This window comes from Eschrichtius robustus, chromosome 4 (genome assembly GCF_028021215.1).
Source record: "Eschrichtius robustus isolate mEscRob2 chromosome 4, mEscRob2.pri, whole genome shotgun sequence".
Classification (NCBI taxonomy): Eukaryota; Metazoa; Chordata; class Mammalia; order Artiodactyla; family Eschrichtiidae; genus Eschrichtius; species Eschrichtius robustus.
The window spans coordinates 29523863-29543644 of record NC_090827.1 but is presented as its reverse complement, the minus strand read 5'-3'; the positions used below and the strand labels follow the sequence as shown (position 1 = coordinate 29543644).

The 19782-nt window shown below is 38.2% G+C and overlaps 1 protein-coding gene across 1 annotated transcript in view; it reads left to right on the top strand.

Annotated features, from left to right (window-relative positions):
• PPP3CA (protein phosphatase 3 catalytic subunit alpha) overlaps positions 1-19363 on the top strand; it is a 303007-nt gene extending 283644 nt beyond the window's left edge. Inside the window, exons 11-13 of the mRNA XM_068542501.1 lie at positions 4813-4897; positions 10628-10725; positions 16982-19363. Coding sequence (XP_068398602.1) covers positions 4813-4897; positions 10628-10725; positions 16982-17178 — 380 coding nt within the window. The 3' untranslated portion in view covers positions 17179-19363. The remainder of the gene's footprint in view (positions 1-4812; positions 4898-10627; positions 10726-16981) is intronic.
• The last annotated feature ends 419 nt before the right edge of the window (positions 19364-19782 follow it).

Here is a 19782-nt window from a genome sequence, read left to right as displayed (position 1 = left end):
TTCAAGTATAAAAAAGATTTTTTGCATGTATTTTTTAATGTTTTTTATAATGGTGAAAGTCACATAGTATAAAACGTACCAATTTAACCATATGTAACTGTACAGTTTAGTGGCACTAAGTACATTCACATTGTTGTGCAACTCTCACCATCATCCATCTCCCGAATTTTTCAGCTTCCTAAACTGAAACTCTGTCCCCATTGAACACTAACTCCCCTTTCCCCCTCCCCACCCCCAGGCCCCTGGCATCTATCAATGTATAAAAATTTTAGGTAGTTCATCATCCCTTCTTACGGTTGCAAAAAAGGTATTGAAAGCAATTAGAATCTGTTGAATTGGGCTTGTTTTACCAGTCCAGTTTCCCCCTGGAGATGGTTGGAGGAGGGAAGGGGTGAATGTCACTGCACTGAGAACTTTCCTTCATTGCCTCCTTTGGGAAACTCTTGCATCCCCCATATAACACGAAAGAAGGGAGGGATGGAGAGACCTCTCTTCTTAAAGCTGCTCTCTCCCTTTTCCCTCAAAACCAAGCTTCTTCCAAATACAGTGGGGTTTCTTGACATTTTATTATGAAATGTTTCAAACAAAGGAATGTTGAAAGAATTGTATAGTCAATACGCATGTACCCATCACTTACTTTCTACAATTAACATTCGATTATATTTGCTTTCTCACATCTCTGTCCCTGTATACAACCATCCGTCCATCTTTTTCTTTCTTTCTCTTTTCTTTTCTTTGAAGAGGGGTGGGTAAGTGCAAAGTAAGTTCTCTGTACCTCTGTGATAAGAATGCTAATGTCTAAACTTCTTATTTGTCCCTACTACTATGCTAAAACCTTTACAATTTAGCCCCGGGCATGTCCTGCTTCTCTTCTCATTCTCAGCCTGCCCTCACCCCAGTGAACCCAAACTCCATTCACACCGGACTTCTGACCCATCATCTGAACATAACATGGATCCTTGTGGCCTCCACGTGCTTGAAAATTCTCTTCCTTCTATGGAGAATTCTCCTTTCTCTTGAACTCTTATTTATCCTTCAGGATCCTTCAACTATCACCATTTGGGTGAATATCTTTCTCCAGACTATTAACACCTGCTTCCAGTGGTAAATATTTAACAGTGCTTCACTGCAGGGGGAAAAAGACCCTGGTTTGTAGCACTTGCAGGTTTTGTTGGTATAAATTCTCTTCCCTACCACTGGTTTCAAGCTACCAGTACGAAGTTACTGAACACGGAGCTAAGCAGAGGTGTGCTAGGTGTACTCTCTCCAGCTGACAGCCGCTGGCTCCACGCTGCTTGCTCTCTAATAACGTGTCGCAGTGCACTGTGGGCGTTCACCTGACCTCCTAAAGCAGAGACCATGCTTTCCTCCTATTTCTGTTGCTAGCAGTTAGCAACACGGCAGGCTATAGAACAGGATAGGATTCACAAGAACACTTTATGAATAAACGATTTGGGTAATAAATTGTATTCTGTGTAGCACCTCCCACACACCGCTAATTCAGTTAAAACTGAGGAATTATAGTAGTCACTCAACGGGTGGATGGGCACCGTGAGCTGTACAGAGCCAGGGTCTGTAACGTGTGGCAGGTAGCCCATGTGTAAGGACCTCTCTTCACCCTGGCACTTGGTTCCTCATCGCTGCGGTGCTGCCACACTTTTCCAGTTCCCTTCAGAGGCTGGCAGCACTCACTCAGCAGGCCGCTTGGCATACGTACCTTTCATACTCCATGAGAAGTCAGTAAGGCACTAAGTTAAGGTCAGGAAGTACACATGGTCAAAGCAAATCTTTAAAGATTCCCTTGGTCTGTACATTAGCCTTTGAGGAAAATGGAGCGTGCCAGGGCGCCTAGATTCTGGAATTAGTAGCATGATACCCCAGGCTTTTTAAAAGAAGATTAGAACTTAAAAGGTGAAACAAAAGAGAGGCCCAAAAAAGAAGTGATAATTATTTGAATGGAAACACAAAATGAAATTGTACTTAAAATTAGTAATGTTTTTAAACTTAGGAAACATTGCCTTTCAGTTTTGGACTTTTGAGTTAAAATAGGTGACTAGATTCTTCTCTGAAAAGTAGTTAACAGTAGTTAACTATTAAAAATAGTTTAAGGTAAAAGGTATTTTTTGTACCTTTATTATTCAATATACTGAATTTTAAGTTGAGCTACTGTGGTATACTTCCACAACTTAAATAGAGCAAGTACCGAGAATGTTAAACATGACATTGTATTTGCATGTCACAGCTAGTAGAAGTCTGAAAAACGTGCATTTTTTCCCCCTTGATCTTTCTATTGAATTATAGACTGTGAAGATTTGCAGTGGAACATAAGTATTTGAATAAGAGTTTTAATGATCTCTGGAAAATACCAAAAACCAGGAATAGCAATACTAAATATACAAGGACCTTTATAGCTGTACTTAATTCTGTCCTGCTACTGTTCAGCTCCTTTAAGTTTGATTACATATTAACTCAGATATTTTATTTGGTTATTTTACTTTTTTTGGGTTGTAAATGTGTGATATTCATTTTGATTTTGATTATTTGACAGATATTGAAGGTAATCCCCCAGAATGAAACTCTGAGATATTAGTTGTTAATGTCTCTTCTTACTGTCTATGATTAAGTTAATTGACTTTTTGAGTAAATATATTCTAATTTTATAAAAGAAGTACTAAAACCTCTTACCTGGGTTATTGAGAAATCTAAAAAGAGACAGCATTTCTTCATTAAGAAAAGTGCTATAATATGCTGTGAATCACCACGTGTTGGCAGCACAACCATGAATACATAAAGTAAGATATCTGCTCTACACTCTCCAGTAAGTCATTAGGTCTGAAAAATAAGGAACGCTAAACTGGCTCCGACTGTCAGAATGTTCATTTTACATTTCAAATTCCGTATTTTATATGTATATGTATAGCTGATTCACTTTGTTATACAGCAGAAGCTAACACACCATTGTAAAGCAATTATACTCCAGTAAAGATGTTAAAAAAATAAATAAGTAAATAAAATTCCGTATTTTTTTTTTGAACATTTTTCTGAGTACCAGCTCATACTGAGCTGAAAAGGACGGCTCTACATAATTTATTCCCCTTCTTTCCTACTTAGTTTCTTGCTTTTCATTGCTCTGGTTATGGTTTTTACAAGTCCTTTAATGAAAATTTTCTGAGAGATTATCCTTCTTAGATATTTTTCACTTCCTTGGTTGTACATGTTTCCCCTTCTCATTCCTCTTAAATGTAACCAGTTTCGTTTCTAGACATTTAACTACTCCTTCTTGCAGCTTTTCTTGTTGTGCTTCTAAATATAGTCACCATTTTTGGAGTTCTCCCACGCTTTCCTTTCTTTGTGTCTGTTGGATTGATTTTTATGATCTGGCCATACTGTTTTTGGAGAGGGTTAGAATCTTTCCCCTTAGCACAACATGACCTCTGAGTGCACTGGGTCAGTCAGACTGGGGAGTATTATACATAGCGTGGTAATAGCACACCAAATAAGTAAACTGAAACATGATTTAACAGAATAACTGAAAAAAAAAAATAGATAAGAAAACCACTATAAGGAGATTGCTATACCACTTTTTTTTTTCTTAACAAATGTCCTTCAAGTAGTCTCCTGATCATAAATCATCTAAAATTCAAGCACAGAAGCTTTAGACTTTCAAATGGTCTCTAGGACAGGTTTTATTATATAAAGAATCATAATTGCAAATCGTAGATAATAATAAATATTGTTAGAAACTCAGAATGAAGTATGAGATAGGGCCTACACACACGCCATTTTCTCCTCCAGTGTTTTGGCCAATAGAGTCTAATTCAAGGAAACAATTATGAATGAGAATCCATGTTTCCACTTGGTTATCAGAAAGACTGGATTGGAGAATGGCTTTCTCCCATATGGATTTAGACTTACTCCACTCATTTGCAGGCAGAATAGCTGGCAATACTAAGTTCTGGTTTGAGAGATCATTATTTTTTAGCACCAAATAATTTTTCATTATCTGGATGGACCACAGTAGATTCACCTACTGAAGGAAATCTTGGTTGCTTCCATTTTGACCATTACAAACAAAGCTGGTATAGACATCTGTGTACAGGTGTTCATGTGGACATAAGTTTTCCACTCTCTTGGGTAAATACCAAGGAGCAAGAGATGGAACAAGCCCCATGTGCTTTTCAAGCTCCTGCTGGCATCGCTTGTGCTAACGTCGCATTGGCCAAAGCAAGACACATGGCCAAGCCCAGATCGGGAGTGGGGAATTGATGGGGGAAAATAGATGCAATCCAATTAGATGTGTTGGGGGTTACCTGCTATGGTGTCATTGCCACTAGAGAAAAAGAAATGGGCAAAAATAGGAGCTGTTTGAGGGCTTTCAGGTCAGAGAGAAGGTGAGAGGAAACCAGCTCCCTGGTACACACCTTCTGAGGAATATCTATCCTGGTGACTCACTTCCTCTTCCTGCCAATGCATGTTCTCTTTGTATAAACAGAAGAGAAGGGAGCTCAATCAGAAGAGAAGGGTAGGAACCCACCCCATCTGCTCGGTAATTTTCAATTAGCCCTTTACCCCTCCCCTTGGAAATCTCAGAAGATGCTCTTTGGCATTTTTGGGACCTCTAAAGTATCACAGGCAAGTATTCACGCCCGGAAGCGTAGACTTTTAAATTTGATTTACAGATAAATCCTTAGAGGGGGAAAAAACCCAAACCTGGTTTGGCTTAACTGCAGTCTGTTATACATGTAAATTAGTAAACTAGTTAGAGTTAAATAAAAAGTCACCTGACTTCTCAACTCTGTTTTTAAAATATAGGTGCAACGGCTGCAGCCCGCAAGGAGGTGATAAGGAACAAGATCCGAGCGATCGGCAAGATGGCCAGAGTGTTCTCGGTTCTCAGGTGGGATCATGGTCCTCTGTTGAGTTTGATTGTCACTCAATAACATTTTAATACTTTAATCTGGTAATTTAAGTGTTTTACTAGAAACTCTGCTTTTTCTTAATTAGTTTTTAAAAAGGAATTGTCAGTTCCTCACTGTTTTAGTCAAATGGAAATCTACTAAATTATTTCTGTAGAGAAAGCTTCTAAAGGGACTTTCACATTCTATCCCTCTATTTGCTGCAGGACTTTAAAACATTTATTTCACAATAGGTTGAACATGTTATGAAATGGAAAAGCTATTATAATCCTTTCTGTTTTTCATTCTCTCTCTGTGGTAAAGGTGAATTTATCAGGTGCATTCCACTAGATTTCTACGAAATGAACAACCATAAAGCTTGTTCATGTGAATCTATATTATTCTAATAAATCATTGAGAGAGACAAGTTATTTAGTGTTTCAGTTCCCGTATAGTAGTTATTTTTTAAATAGATCATGTATCTTATTATTAAGCATGGGCTTAGAAAAACACGTGTTTTCTTGAAGAGAATTAACTACACTTTTCTTCACTTAAATTCAGTTATCTATTCTTGGATAATACAAAGTATCTATATTTCTCTTCAAAAGGTTACTTTAAAGTACAGTATGATTATATGTGACGAGTATCCAGTCAATTCACAATTACATTACTAACAAGGATAAATAGGCATATCTTGGGAGAAAGTCCATATCCACATTGTATAATTTCATATACTAATTTTTGCCAGATTTTTTTTTTACAACTCTTTCGTGGAGTAGCTGCACCGGCTCTTCTGACTTCTCCTTCTTGCTATTTCTATCCCACTCCTGGTAGAGTCACGAAAGAGTAATTAAGTGATTTGATACCAAAAACGGGGAGCCATGAGAAGGATGAAAAGCACAATCATCCTTTCCCAAAGACACCAGATCAAAGTCAGTAATAGCTCTGCAGTAGCAGCCAAATCTTGAAAAGTCATGTTAAAGCTGAAAATAGAGCATAGTTGCTCCCTGCGGCCTAATGAATGAGGCTGCCTTTGCTCTAATGCTTTTCATTCCTACTGAACTTGCAGGACTCATTCATTCATTCGAAATAAATATAATGAAACTTAAAGTAGCCATTGTGTACCATGAAGAAAAACATGAAGCAGTACAGGGGGATAGCAAGTGAGAGGCGAGGCACTCATTCATTTTAGTACGTGGCCAACAAAGAACTCTCTGAGTCTAGCATTTGAGCAAGTGTGGGGATGACCTTCATGAAGGTAGGGAGTAAGATTGTTTAAGGCAAAAGGAGGGGCTTCCCTGGTGGCGCAGTGGTTAAGAATCCGCCAGCCAATGCAGGGGACATGGGTTTGAGCCCTGGTCTGGGAAGATCCCACATGCCGCGGAGCATCTAAGCCCGTGCGCCACAACTACTGAGCCTGCGCTCTAGAGCCAGCAAGCCACAACTACTAAGCCCGCGTACCTAGAGCCTGTGCTCCACAACGAAGAGTAACCCCCCACCACCGCAACTAGAAAAAGACTGTGCGCAGCAACAAAGACCCAATGCGGCCAAAAATAAACAAATAAAATAAATAAATTTATTTTTTAAAAAAAGACAAAGGGAGGAGCAAGTACAAAGATCCTTGGATGGACACAAAGTCAGCAGTTTTTAGGGCCAGCAGGGAGGCTTGTGTGGCTAGAAAAATTGCCTTTGTGAGCAGAGGACTATGTGAAGATCATACACTCAGCTGGTCCCTGTGCATAAACACTTGCTTATTTATCATGCCTCAGATTTACCAGTAAATGCTCTTCTTTTTCTATCTGAAGTCTCTGTGAGGATAAGTAAAAACAGCTCCATCACTTCCAGTTGAAAGTACATTTAGGAAAAAAAAGAGAAGCCTTTCTTAACATAAAAGAAAATTCTTTGTATCTATATTAGTCTTCAAACCACGTGAAAGTGACAGGAACAATGCTACAGAATCATAGGTGGGTCTTAAAATTGGAAAGTCCCTCTAGTTCTCCGCATCTTGGTACATAAGATGCAGTTGTTCCCAGCTGAGAGTGGATTCCATTTGAACCCAGTGATGATCAGTTACTTTGATTAAGGTCGCACATATTGATAGAAAATGAAAACAAGGTATATTGTATTGCTTTCCTATAATAAAAGCATTTGTAGACTACAGGGTGGTCATCTCTAGAGAAAAGTAGGATTGAGCATTAAATGTGTACCATATCGTGCATTAGGCAAAGTGGATACTCTGAATTAAAATGTCAGACATGTAGACAGTAAACTAATGCAAGGCCATGAGATGTGTACTAAGTACATGAAGAGGTGCTCTGCTGTGGAAGAGGATGGGAAGGAGCCCTTCTATTTCCTGAAAGGAATGTTCATGAAGAGGTTGCCGTTGGTGGAGTGCCGTGAAGTTCAGGCTGGGTTCCATTAGCTGGAGAATTGTGGTGAAGGCATTCCTGGCAGCTGAGAAGTCCTCAAGATCCTAAGGAACTAGGAGCAGTGTTTTACGGGGCGCTTGTTAAGGGCCAGGTGCTGTATGCTTCATGGTGTACACATTTGAGAGGAGTCCACACGGCAAGCTTGCAAGGTTGAGTTGACCTCAATGAGGAAACAGAAACTGAAAGAGGATACGCATTATGTCCAAACCCACTCAGTGAGTGATCAGTACTAAGGAGAATCGGAGCATGTGCTAACCCATGTGGAGATGTGTATGTAATGATAGTCTGAAGATTGGATAGCAAGATGACTTATGGGTGTCAGCGCATTTAAGAAGCTATTGAAATAATCCAAGCAAAAGATGTTGAACTAGCTGTGGGTGGAGAGATGCAAGGGAAGAGGCAAATACAAGAAATTTGTGAAATGAGACATTTTAACATGTAATGGATGGATTAATTTGCCATATTATAAGGGAACCAGAAACCTATCTTTCGAGAGCCCTTGCATTTAAGGTGCTGCATGTTGCCTAGGATCCACCAATCAAACGAATGCACGCAGGACTTCTGCTTCAAAGTGAACATCTTGGGGAAGCAGTGAGCAGGGAAGGCAATTCCTCTGTCAGGTGGGAATCTGAGGCACCAAGAGTAGAAGAGCATCTTTCTCAGCATACTGGGGACTAATTACACACCATTAGCCGGAGCTTAGGCGTTGGCTCTAAATAACAGTAAAGGATTCAGAAATCTAAAATGTGGATTAGCACGGCCATTCTCCATCCTATTTTTCTTTGACTCCTTCATTTAGTAAATGTTTTATGAATCTCGACTATGTGTTAGGTGCTGTTCTGGTCTAGGTACTGTGGATGCAGCAGGAGCAAAACAAACAGAAACCCCTTTCACATGAAGCTTTTCTAGCTTGGGTGGGGTGTAGTGGGCAGAGGAGCTCAAAAAAAAAAAAAAAGAAAAAAAAAAGCACCAAGGAAACAAACTGTATAGCTCTTCAGGGGTGATAAGTGCTTTAGATAAAAATAAAATAGGGAAGGGGAGATACGGTGTAAGAAAGTGCATATATATATATATTTTTTAACATCTTTATTGGAGTATAATTGCTTTACAATGGTGTGTTAGTTTCTGCTTTATAACAAAGTGAATCAGCTATACATATACATATATCCCCATATCTCCTCCCTCTTGCGTCTCCCTCCCATCCTCCCTATCCCACCGCTCTAGGTGGTCACAAAGCACTGAGCTGATCTCCCTGTGCTGTGCGGCTGCTTCCCACTAGCTATCTATTTTACATTTGGTAGTGCATATATGTCCATGCCACTCTCTCACTTTGTCCTAGTGTCCATTGACAGATGAATGGATGAAGAAGATGTGGCACATATATACAATGGAATATTACTCAGCCATAAAAAGAAACGAAATTGCATTATTTGTAGTGAGGTACATATATTTTAAATAGCATTCTCAAGGAAGTCCTCACTTTGAAGGCAGCACTCCAGCAGAGAGTTGGAGGCTGGGAGGGAGGGAGCCAGGCAGGTACCTGGGGGAAGAGTGTGACAGGAAGGTGCAGAGCCCCAGGGTGGGGTGTGCTGGGTGCATCGTGAGGACCACGAAGGGAAGTGGGTGGTGGTAGGAAATGTAGTCCAAGAGATGGATAAGGATGGCAGACTGTGGGTTGGGAGCTAGTTTTTTAGGGCTCTGGTCAAACCTTTTAAAGATTTTGCCTTTCACCATTAATGAGAGGAGAAACCATTGGAGCGTTTTGCATAGAGGAGTGACAGGATCTGTGTAGGTATTAAAAGGCTCAGCCAGCTTCTATACTGAGAATAGATATGGGAGGAGAGGGCAGGAGTGTGACAAGGTTGGAGCAGAGAGACCAGTTAAGGGACTGCTGGAACCATCCAGGTAAGAGATGCTGGTGGTCAGAAAAGGAGTCAGTCACAGAGGGCCACCTGATTCCAGTCATAAGAAGTGTCCAGAAGAAGCAAATCTACAGAAAGTAGATGAATAGTAATACAGGCTGAAAGAAATGGGAGTGCACAAGATTGCTTTTTGGAGGGATGAGAGTGTGCTGAAATTTATCGTGCCGATCGTTTCACAACTGTCTGAATAGACTAAAAACCAGTGATTGAATCACACACTTTAAATGGGCAAATTGTGTGGTATGTTAATTATATCTCAATAAAGCTGTTTTCAAAAGAGATGAGGTAGTAGTATTGTGAGAAGTGGTAAGATACTGGAAATAATATGAGGGTAGAGCCCTCAAGATTTGCTAATTGAGTAGATGTGGAATAAGAGAGGATAAAAGGAGTAAAAGGTTGATTCTTTCAGCTTAACTAAAAGATGAAGTCGAAGAAAGATAGTGAAGCAGCAGGTTTGGGGATAGTTTAGGAATTCTGTGTGGGCCATGTTAGCCATCTTCATAAAAAAGTGGAGTAAGTAGTTGTACATATTATAAACATTAGGTATATATGTGTATTGTTAAGTATTTTTTTCTGGTTATGTGGGATTACACTGTCTACTATATGGAAATATATGAGGTTATCCCTATTTTATGCTTATTTAATCATTTGATTAATGCTGTGCTGTGGTTAATCAATGTAATTCAAATAATGATATACATAAAACTGATTGTAAAACAGTTGTCATAATGAGTAATAAAACAACGTTGTATTAGCAGATCCATGGGGAAAGAGACTGAAAAAGAAAAGTTGGAAATTTGACCAGTTGTTTCATCGGCGACTTGCCATTCATTAGTTTGTGTATTTGTCATGTAATGTCAGAATTCCTTAACAATCCCCTGAATGTAACTCCTACTTCCCTAATCCATAGATCAGATCTTTTAAATCTGTTATACCCTCTGGTTTTCTCTCACAAGTCAAATCGGCCCCACGTATTTTTGCAGAGCCTCGGCTGGAAAACTTACAATAGCCCTCTCCATGGCTCTTTTTTTTTTTTTTTAAAACATATTTATGGTGTTGTGGAAGATGCCCACAAACACTTTGTATTGTGAGCCTGCTTACAAAAGTAGAATTGTTTTCCGTCTCTTCAATAGTCAGAAGAGACTGAACTTCCACAATTGCATAATTCCCAACTTTATCTTAGCAGTCATGTCATGGGCATACCACTACTTCTAGATGAATGTGTGAAAATGTAGTATGTTTTAAGTAAAAAAAAAAAAAAACTCAAGAGAGCCAAGGTAGAGGTAAATGTGAGTGCTTACATACATCTTTTCCTTTAAGTCTTTTCTTTGTCTTGAAAGAAAATAAAAGTTAATGTGTCGTCCCCGTTGTGCCTTTGCAGAGAAGAGAGTGAGAGTGTGCTGACGCTGAAAGGCCTGACGCCCACGGGCATGCTCCCCAGTGGAGTGCTCTCTGGAGGGAAACAAACCCTGCAAAGCGGTAAGCAGGCCCATTGGTACAACCCACCGTGTGCAGGCACCTCAGTCAGCTGTGTCGTTAGAGCCCTGATTTATTCACGCATTTAAGGTCCGTCTTGGTCTTCAGATCTTCTCAGCTGGAAGAAAGGCTGAGACCCCCCTCCCTTCCCACGCCCCCATCAGTTTGACCAGTCATGCCCCACAGAGTAGCTCCCTCATTTGCTGGAACGTGTTCTTGACCCCGCTACCCCCATGTCCTCATTTGCACATTAACCACAATTTCAGGCCTCGCTGTAAGGCAACTCATTCAGCTCATCTACATGCACAGTAGGTTTGACCACTTGGAGCCAAGCAGGGGATAAAAACAACTTTTTAATTACATTTTTATTAAATGTACTGTTTATCTATTGGATTGATGAAATAAACACATACACACATAAATCCATGCCTAAGTCTAGGATTTAGTGGAGAATGGAGGAAGAGAATAAAAAGGATGATTTTGTTATCCACTTGAATAGAGTTGAAGTCATAGGTGTCTTTTCCCTGACTTATTTATTCAAAACATAAGAGAGTGAGTACCATCATATTTTATTTTTAAGAAAGGACGAAAACATTCCCTTGAAGGTAGATTTTGTATTAAAACCTGTAGTTTTCTGGATGAATGCTTGTCCAGTAGAACTTTTTGTGATGATGGAAATTTCTCTACCTATACAGAAGCCACTGGCAACGTATGGCCATTGAGCACTTGAAATACAGCTCTTACAACTGAGAAACTGAGTTTTTTATTTTATCTAATTTTCATTATTTGATTTAAATAGCCACATGTGGCTAGTGGCTACCATATTAGACAGCACGGTCAGTGTGCTCTTTTACTTTTGTTACTTTTGTTATCTATTTTAACTAACATTATCATTAATTAGAGTCCAATTTTAGCATACTTTATGGAAATTTTGCTTTTAGATTAGACTCTAACAGAAAAAAATGAAAACAACAATACACTCAAACATTTTCAAAGCAATCTCAGCCTCTTGCTTATTTTCCTGTACCTTTCCCTGAATCTTTGTTTGTGTTTTCTTTTCTCTCCCTGTCCCTCAGTCTAGAAGATCCTGGTATTCTTATGGTAATGTTATTTAGATACACCTCTTTTACATAGAAAGTGATGCCCAGCTTCATGGATATTGTCCTGCTAAATGATCACCTCCTAGCAGCATCACTAAAATTTTCTTTATTTTCATATGAATTTATTCCAACATCCATGTCTTCGAGTTTCCACAAAAAGAAAAAAAAAATTTCTAAATGAAGGTAGGAAAATACCACAGTACTGAAGTAAGTTCCTCATTTAATTTGTAGCTAAAATTTATCTTAGTAACTTCAGGAAAAAAACCACAAGTTTCCCACCACAGTAAACATGCTCTCTAAGAACATTAGCATAAATGGATCATTTATTATATGCACAAAATGCACAACTACCTAATTGACTAAAATCTGCATAGTTTCTGATAAGCACAATTTTAAGGTACAGCAGGTGTATTTTCAGAAACTATGGGCCACAGTTGCTTTAGAAGAATACACTTAACAATGGACAGTACATATTTCTAATGTGTTGGTCCTGGTGTGGTTCCAGATTTTTTGCTTTACTTTTAAACTTAAGTTCTTAGAATTCTTTGTTTTGTTTCCAGATTTTCACCTGTATTTTAACCCGGGTTATTCAGTTTCCTGTTCTGTTGTTTTATTTTAAATCCATCTGTTTGTCACTTGGTGTTGAACTCACACACACACAAACACATACACACAGCCGACATCTTATTAGTCCTGAGAATTTGAAAAGTCAGTGTATATTTTAAATCATGTACATTAATACAGTTTCAGAATTCATTGTCTGATGCCCTTTAATTTGTCTAAAAGGGGAAACTACTTAAGTTTTACTATTTGGCTTTTCTCCATGGTGGTAACCATTCTCCATTTTTATCGTAAGGAATTTAGAATGCACTGTAAGTAAATTATAGTGTACATTTGGCAGTTGCTCTAGTTTTAAAACCTTAAATTATAAGAAATATGCAAATTAAAGTCAAGGGGTAGAATTTTAATATTAAACATTTTAGAATTACAGAGAAGTTTTGCATTTTAGCACTTAATTAGGGAAACATCTCCTAACCTTGATAACATAGAAAGACTCATACACGTTTAAAGCGAGACTATAGACCCTAAGCTTATTATAAAAATTGCTGATAAAGCAATGGGCTTTTAAAATTTTGCCTCTGAAATATGCTGAGGTTTCAGTATTTAGACGGTCCTTTCTTTAAAATGCTGATAGAATTATTGCTGCTACTGGCATATTATCACGTGATTATAACATTTCAAGAATTTTGTTTCCAAAAATGCTATTCCAGTGAGGAAAACTGATTTTAAACTGGGTTACCTGGCAAAAGAAGTCCAGGTTATCCCATCCCCATCCTCTTCCTCTTCCCTTTCTCCCTCACTCTTGAAACACGCTCGATGTTTGTCTTTAAAGAGTCACATGTGTTACCAACTCAGAGGCAACTCTAAATTTGCATCCCCCCTGCTTTTCTATTCCACTAGGAAATCGTGCCATTTAATATTAAATAGTGTGAATTATTCCACTGACATTATGACAACACTTCAAGCTCTGCCATTTTGGGGGGCATTTTAAAACTATACATTACCAATCGTAGCAGTGGGTTTATCGTACTTCACGTGAGTCAGATGCACATTTTCGATTGACCTAGTCCCTTGTAGATTCAGTCTAAGTCAAAGGTACCGTTCCTGAGTGTTTTCTTAAAGGGTTAATCATTTTGTCGTTTATTTAGTGAACAAAATCCAAATCATGTCACTCAGATACGTGTAGCCAGCTCATTAAAAAAAACAACAAGAAAAAAACCCCATCATTTTTGTGGTGTTTTTTCTTTCTTTTAAGTATTTCTATTTTGTCTGTGCCAGGATCCAGCACTTACAGGAACATTAATCCTCTTAGCTCCCTTGATCGTCACTGATTTGTTCTTAGAGTTAAAAATCCTCTGCTCATTTTTCTCATTCATTTTGCACCCCCTTTCTTCTCTTCAGCTACTGTTGAGGCTATTGAGGCTGATGAAGGTAAATTGGCCAGTCCCCTTTCTGTTGTACCTGCAACAGACAAGGGCTCTGCTGGGTGTATTCATTTCTTTCTTTCTTTCTTTTTTTTCTTTTTCTTTTCTTTTTCTTTTTTTTTTTTTTTTTTTTTTTTTTTTGCTGTAGCTTGTACAGAGTGTGTGGGTGTTGGGCTAACAGTTGTGGCTCAGTATTAACCAAAATGTTCTTGCTTTAAAGGGGAAAATGTCCTTTTCTGGTTTGTTTGTTTGGTTTTTTTTTCCCTTAAAGCTATGTTTGACTTTGTATACAATGATGCTAGTATAATCGCAGAAAACAAAAGGATTATAGACCTTGAATGATGTGGGGTGGGATTTATGGCAGCCGTTTTGACAAATAATGGATAAAACAATATTCTTTGAGCTGAACCATGTCCCTCCCTCAAATCACTTTCAGTCGGCCCTGAAAAGGAGAGAATAAAAATAGCTTTATTAAATCTAGTCTTCAGAAATTTCTAGAAAAAAAATTCATTTGAATAGTGCTTTGTTGTAGTTCAACATTAATTTTTGTCTCCAAAAAATATTCCAACAAGAGACAGCTGTGTACGAGATAAACGGTTCTGCTAGCCTTATGAAATTTTAACGTACTGGTATTTGTAGGACGGTTAGCACCAGCAAAATATTCTAAAGAGTTCAAAAATATCTAGTGGCTGTAGAAGTGGCCGGTAACAAGCATAGTGAATATTGAGTCATCACTCAACTCGTTAACGTCCACCGAGTGCCTGCTTTGCACCAGGCACTGTGCCAGGTGCTTCAGGAGAAACGAGACACATTCATCACCGACTGTGTCCCAGCACTGCTCGAGGACAGTAGAGTGGACCCTCTCGCAATTCCTTTTGAATCAAGTGCTTTTGAAACGTAGAGTTATGCGAGAACTGCCTATCCAAATAGTTTTTAATCTGATACTTACCACGCCCTCTGGAAATTTTAAAAAGAATAATTTGAAGTTCCCCTTTAAAACAAAATTTTTCAGTTGTATTTTGTTCTTGCAAGATAATGTTTTATTGTTCCCAAAATTGTGTGATATGGTGCTTTGATATGATGTAAAATGTGCCACTTTAGACTCTTTAATTTGTATGTGATTTGGATACAGTAGGGGAAATGATAGTGCTGTAAGAGAAAATACAACTGCTTCCTAAATAGCAGTGAATAAACTGCTATTTATGTGGGAATTCTCTATTCCTCTTGGCAAATTCTAATCTGCAGTGTGCATTCTTGTTGATAGTTTGGCTGTTTTCTGTGGTTTCTGTGACTCCTGTGTTGTGTTAAGTATACTACCAATGTAAATTGCTAATACCCATCGTCTGACCAGCAACTACAGCAGAGCACACATTCTTCCAGACCAGGCCGTAGACAGAAATGATTAGAAATGGAGCCCCATTCCGGACATAGCCATGGCTCTCGCTAGATTTTGAATTTCTGCGCTCTCACCCTATTGGCTTTATTTTAAAACTTTAAACAACCTAAAAGAGAGATTCCACTTTTACCATTTCGATTCGTAAAATCGCTTCATCAATTATGATGACCAACTTTTTATATTTATTAACTATGATGGAATGATAATCACAGTAGTTTAGCAAAACAATAGAGTACTACTTTTGTCCCTCAAAATCATTGAGTTCATTTTCAGGGTGGGTGCTCATCAGACAGCTCTATTATTTTGCGATTTATGACTGAATGAGAGAAGAATTAAGAAGCTTTGCTTTGGGCCTTGGTCTTTTCCCATTTCCCCATCTTCTTCCTCTCATAGTTGACTAATCACCATGACGCTAACCTTTAAAATGCAGAGGGGGAACAAACTGTTTCTCATCGTTTAATGAGTTTGGAAGCAACTGGGTCTATCTTTTAAGAATCTCATCCATACTAATGAAAGGCACTGTACATTTGTGTGGGAGTGGCTAGCAAAGTTTCAGCTTGAAACTGCTTTCCTTTTTTTCTCAAATAGGGTAGGAAGGATAAAGGTACAATGAAATTGTCCTTCATCAGCCATGGAGATGCGACCCAATTCAGCATTGGTGATTGGCCCTTCAGTGTCTGGCTTGCATTTTCACAGGGAGTAAAGCAAACTGATGTCATTGGTTCCCCATCTATGTACTTTATTTTCAGCTCGCTGGTTGGTGCACCTACTGAAGAAATCATTAAGTTTCTTGCACAAATGCCTTCTGTATCTCTGGAGCACACTAGGGTTACTGAAAAAAACCAAGTATCAATGCTCCCCCTTTGTGAATTCCATGGTTTCACTGAATAAGGCCAAAACCATTCCCATTCATTTTGCTAAAAGTTGAAAAAAGCATTTTCCCCTTGTTATTCTTGAACCAGCACTTACGTCTACGTTGATCTACTAAGAGTTTTTCTTTGATTTAGGCAGTAATGGACCAGATGAACATCAGTTTGACCTGTTCGCTGCTGAAGTGCAGACAGAGTTTTTCTACTTAGTGATCTGATCTTGATTTTTATGAGTTTCTTTTACCTTGTTCCCACTCCACATGTTTCCAAAGTGGAGTGGAGAAGCAGGAGTTTATAATTTCATTTTTTTTCATGCCACTGTTGAGTTGTTTGCCAAGGAAGTCTTTCTGGGATCCTGAGGTGGCATGGAAACGCCCCAAGTTCATGCCTTTTATAGCTCCTTTTAGCTTCTGCTCTAAGCTCTTCACTAGATTTTTAGGTCTAGCTGCTTCATTGATTCTCCTGAATTTGCCATTGCTAGCACAATGGAATAGTAAAATTAGGGCCATTTCCATTCTTTCTAGGTTAGGGCATTTGATACAGTAATTGTGCCAAAGATGTGGCCAGTTTACACTGGGCCTAGAGACCTATCCCTGGTAGCAGCCTTTCTCTTTACATACCGCTTCATGGATCTAAACTTCCATGAAGACGAGAGAAACGTTTACATCTTACTAACTTGAAGAGGAGATTTTGGTTGGCAAGAGACATTGGCTGTTACCAGACGTCTCGGTTATCTTCGGGGATGGTAAGGAGTCTGTTGTGCCGTGTTCAGGTCCCGTCACTTTGTTCTCTACTAAAGGATTCCCTCTCTCACTGCGAAATCTCTAACACCACCTGCTACAACAGCTGTGCCCTTTGTGTTCCTCTTACTAACCCAGTTTTTCTTTTTTTTAATGATTTTCTGTTTAGCTATCAAAGGATTTTCACCACAACATAAGATCACTAGCTTCGAGGAGGCCAAGGGCTTAGATCGAATTAACGAGAGGATGCCACCTCGCAGAGATGCCATGCCCTCTGACACCAACCTTAACTCCATCAACAAGACTCTCGCCTCAGAGACTAACGGCACGGACAGCAATGGCAGTAATAGCAGCAATATACAGTGACCACTTCCTGTTCACTTTTTTTTTTTTTTTTTTTTTTTGGAGCTGCAGGGCATGATGGGGATTGCTGCATATCAGCAGTTGGATGTTCTTGCCTCTGATGGTAGCTTATTTGCTCTGGGGCCAGGAGTTGGATTCAGTTTACACTATCATTAGAAAAGAGGGAGAGAGAGAATAAACTATATTTTGGTGAGGGTTGTGATTAAACACCTCTTTTGGGTATGCCTTTTAAAAATGCTTATAGGAAAAACAATTTAAAAAGAAAGCTAATGCTAGTATATACTGCAATGTTAGGGGAATGAACATGTTTTCCTACTGCATCGGGGACTTCTAGATAGGTTAATGAGAGGTCTTTTATTATGTTACTGGACATGAAAACTTTGTCTAATTTCTTACTCTATTGTACGTTTACAGTTGCAGCACTAAAAATGGATGACATCAAACATTTTTAACAAAATGATGTACAAACTAAATAAGGACTATTTATTGATAATGTTTTGCTACTCTTGTCAGACAATGGCTATAAAATGAATTAGGCAGTCTTAAAAAAAAAAAAAAAAGCAGAAAAAGAAAAAAAAAAAGAATGTTGCAAATTTGTTAAAATGCCAAAAAGGACAGTTTAATTTTGTACAGATTATGCTTACCTCAGGTTTCTTTAGTGTGCTTGAATGCCCTTGTTTCCATATAACACTTATCTTATTACTTTGGCAATGAATACCTTTTCTTTTCTTTAAGTTTTAAAAAACTGGAATAATTACATCTATCTCTTTTTTTTTTTTTTTTTTTTGCTGTTTATATTTAGGGGGTTTTGTTGATAAATCAAGTCTTGGTTGTGGCTTGCTGAATTAAATATTTATGAGTGGTGCATTTTTAAGTATAGTAAACAAGACACCATATTAAGTACAGTGATAAAGCATCTATATTCTGTAAAAAAAAAAAATCTGCCTATGCATGTTTTTTAAGGAAAAAAATGGCTGTATCGGCCTGTATGGGACTGTAATGCGCTTAGTGGTCTGACATATACTGGAAATGTATGTATACTGGCGTACTTTATATTCTCTAAAATGCTTCATGCCTTTGAAATTTTGTAATCAAAAAAAAAGCTTTGAAAAAATCTAAAGGGGAGAGTATTCTTAAAAGTTTTTAACATAAGCTTGTCAGTGCACATATAGATGGTTAGCATGTTTAGCAAACCTTGTGAAATTTAAATAAGTTTATAGTTACATGTGAAACTCTAAATGCATGGTAACTGGTAATGTCATGACAGTTGAGTTATTTTGTTAGGTTCTGTCATGTGCCACAAAATATGTACTTTTTTCACTTTTTCCCTTTGTATATCAGTTACGGGTTACAACTGGTTCATTCTGAAAACAACAACAACAGCAAAAGTCCATTCATATTTTTTAACAATTGTATAAGTGCCCAAGTAATTCACTACAACCTAAAGCCTTGCCTTTGTAATTTGACTTCTGAAATGTTGGCAATCAAAGCATGCACTTGTAACAATGAAAAAGAAAAAAGCATTTTATATTACTACTCAATAAAATGTGCATGAACTTAAAGAACTCTCCTCCTTTCCCTGAGTCTGCTGAAGGGATTTACATGCACAATTACCATGCTGTCTTCTAGGTGCTGGGTCCACCCCAACGCATCACAGATTGACTTGAAGTGGCTGCTTGGAGGGCCTTGGGCTCTCAGGTGTGGTGCCTACTTCCTCTGTAAGAATCTTGGTAGATTTCTGTCTCAAATCACACAAGAGAAATATATTGAAGGAGCAAATGCCATCTTCTGGCTCCCTCAAAGGTGGGAGCCCGTTCAGAAACCAGAGCATTCCTTTTTATTGAAAAAAACAAACAAAAAACATGTTATCCATTGTTTCAGTTGTACTGGCTGCCCTGTCTGCTGAATCGAAAAGAACTAAGCAACTAAATGCATTTTCATCGCAAGAGAGTTGCGTTTGTATCGCTATGAAATTTGTATCCCGTGGCTTTAGCTAATATCTGATCACCTGAAGATTTAAGATACACCAAATTTTAGTTTGTTTCTAACATTGTTCATTTTCAGTGCACTTTGTTTTTATGTAATAAAGTATGCTGTTATATGAAATAACAAGAATATGGCAATTAGTGATCTAGTGTACCAAAACAAAGATTTTCTAGATATATTCTCTGACAAAAACTATCCCAAATTTATTTTGATGAATTCAAACATTCCCCCCCCCCACCATGGATATTTTTCTGTCCTACAAAAAATGACACCCAAGGAAAATATTTAGATGCAATATTTATTAGAATGATATGAAAGAAATGGTAATTCTGGTACCAAGGTGTTTATTTTCTTTCTTACAACTGCAGAGAAAATATCCTGACAAAAAAAAAATCCTTTTTTTGGATTCCTTTCTTTTACAAATTGTGCTGAGGCAACTATGGCATAGAAATAAACATTTGACATTAAAATAAGCAGTTGATGTGAGTATTGCTTGGTCTTTCTGCTAAGTAGTTAGGAAAGTAATAGTATATATTTTTACATTATAATTCAGTCTATCAGGGAAATCAATGCACAACAGAAGTTATTTCTCTAAAAGCGATAACACTGCCAGATCATCAG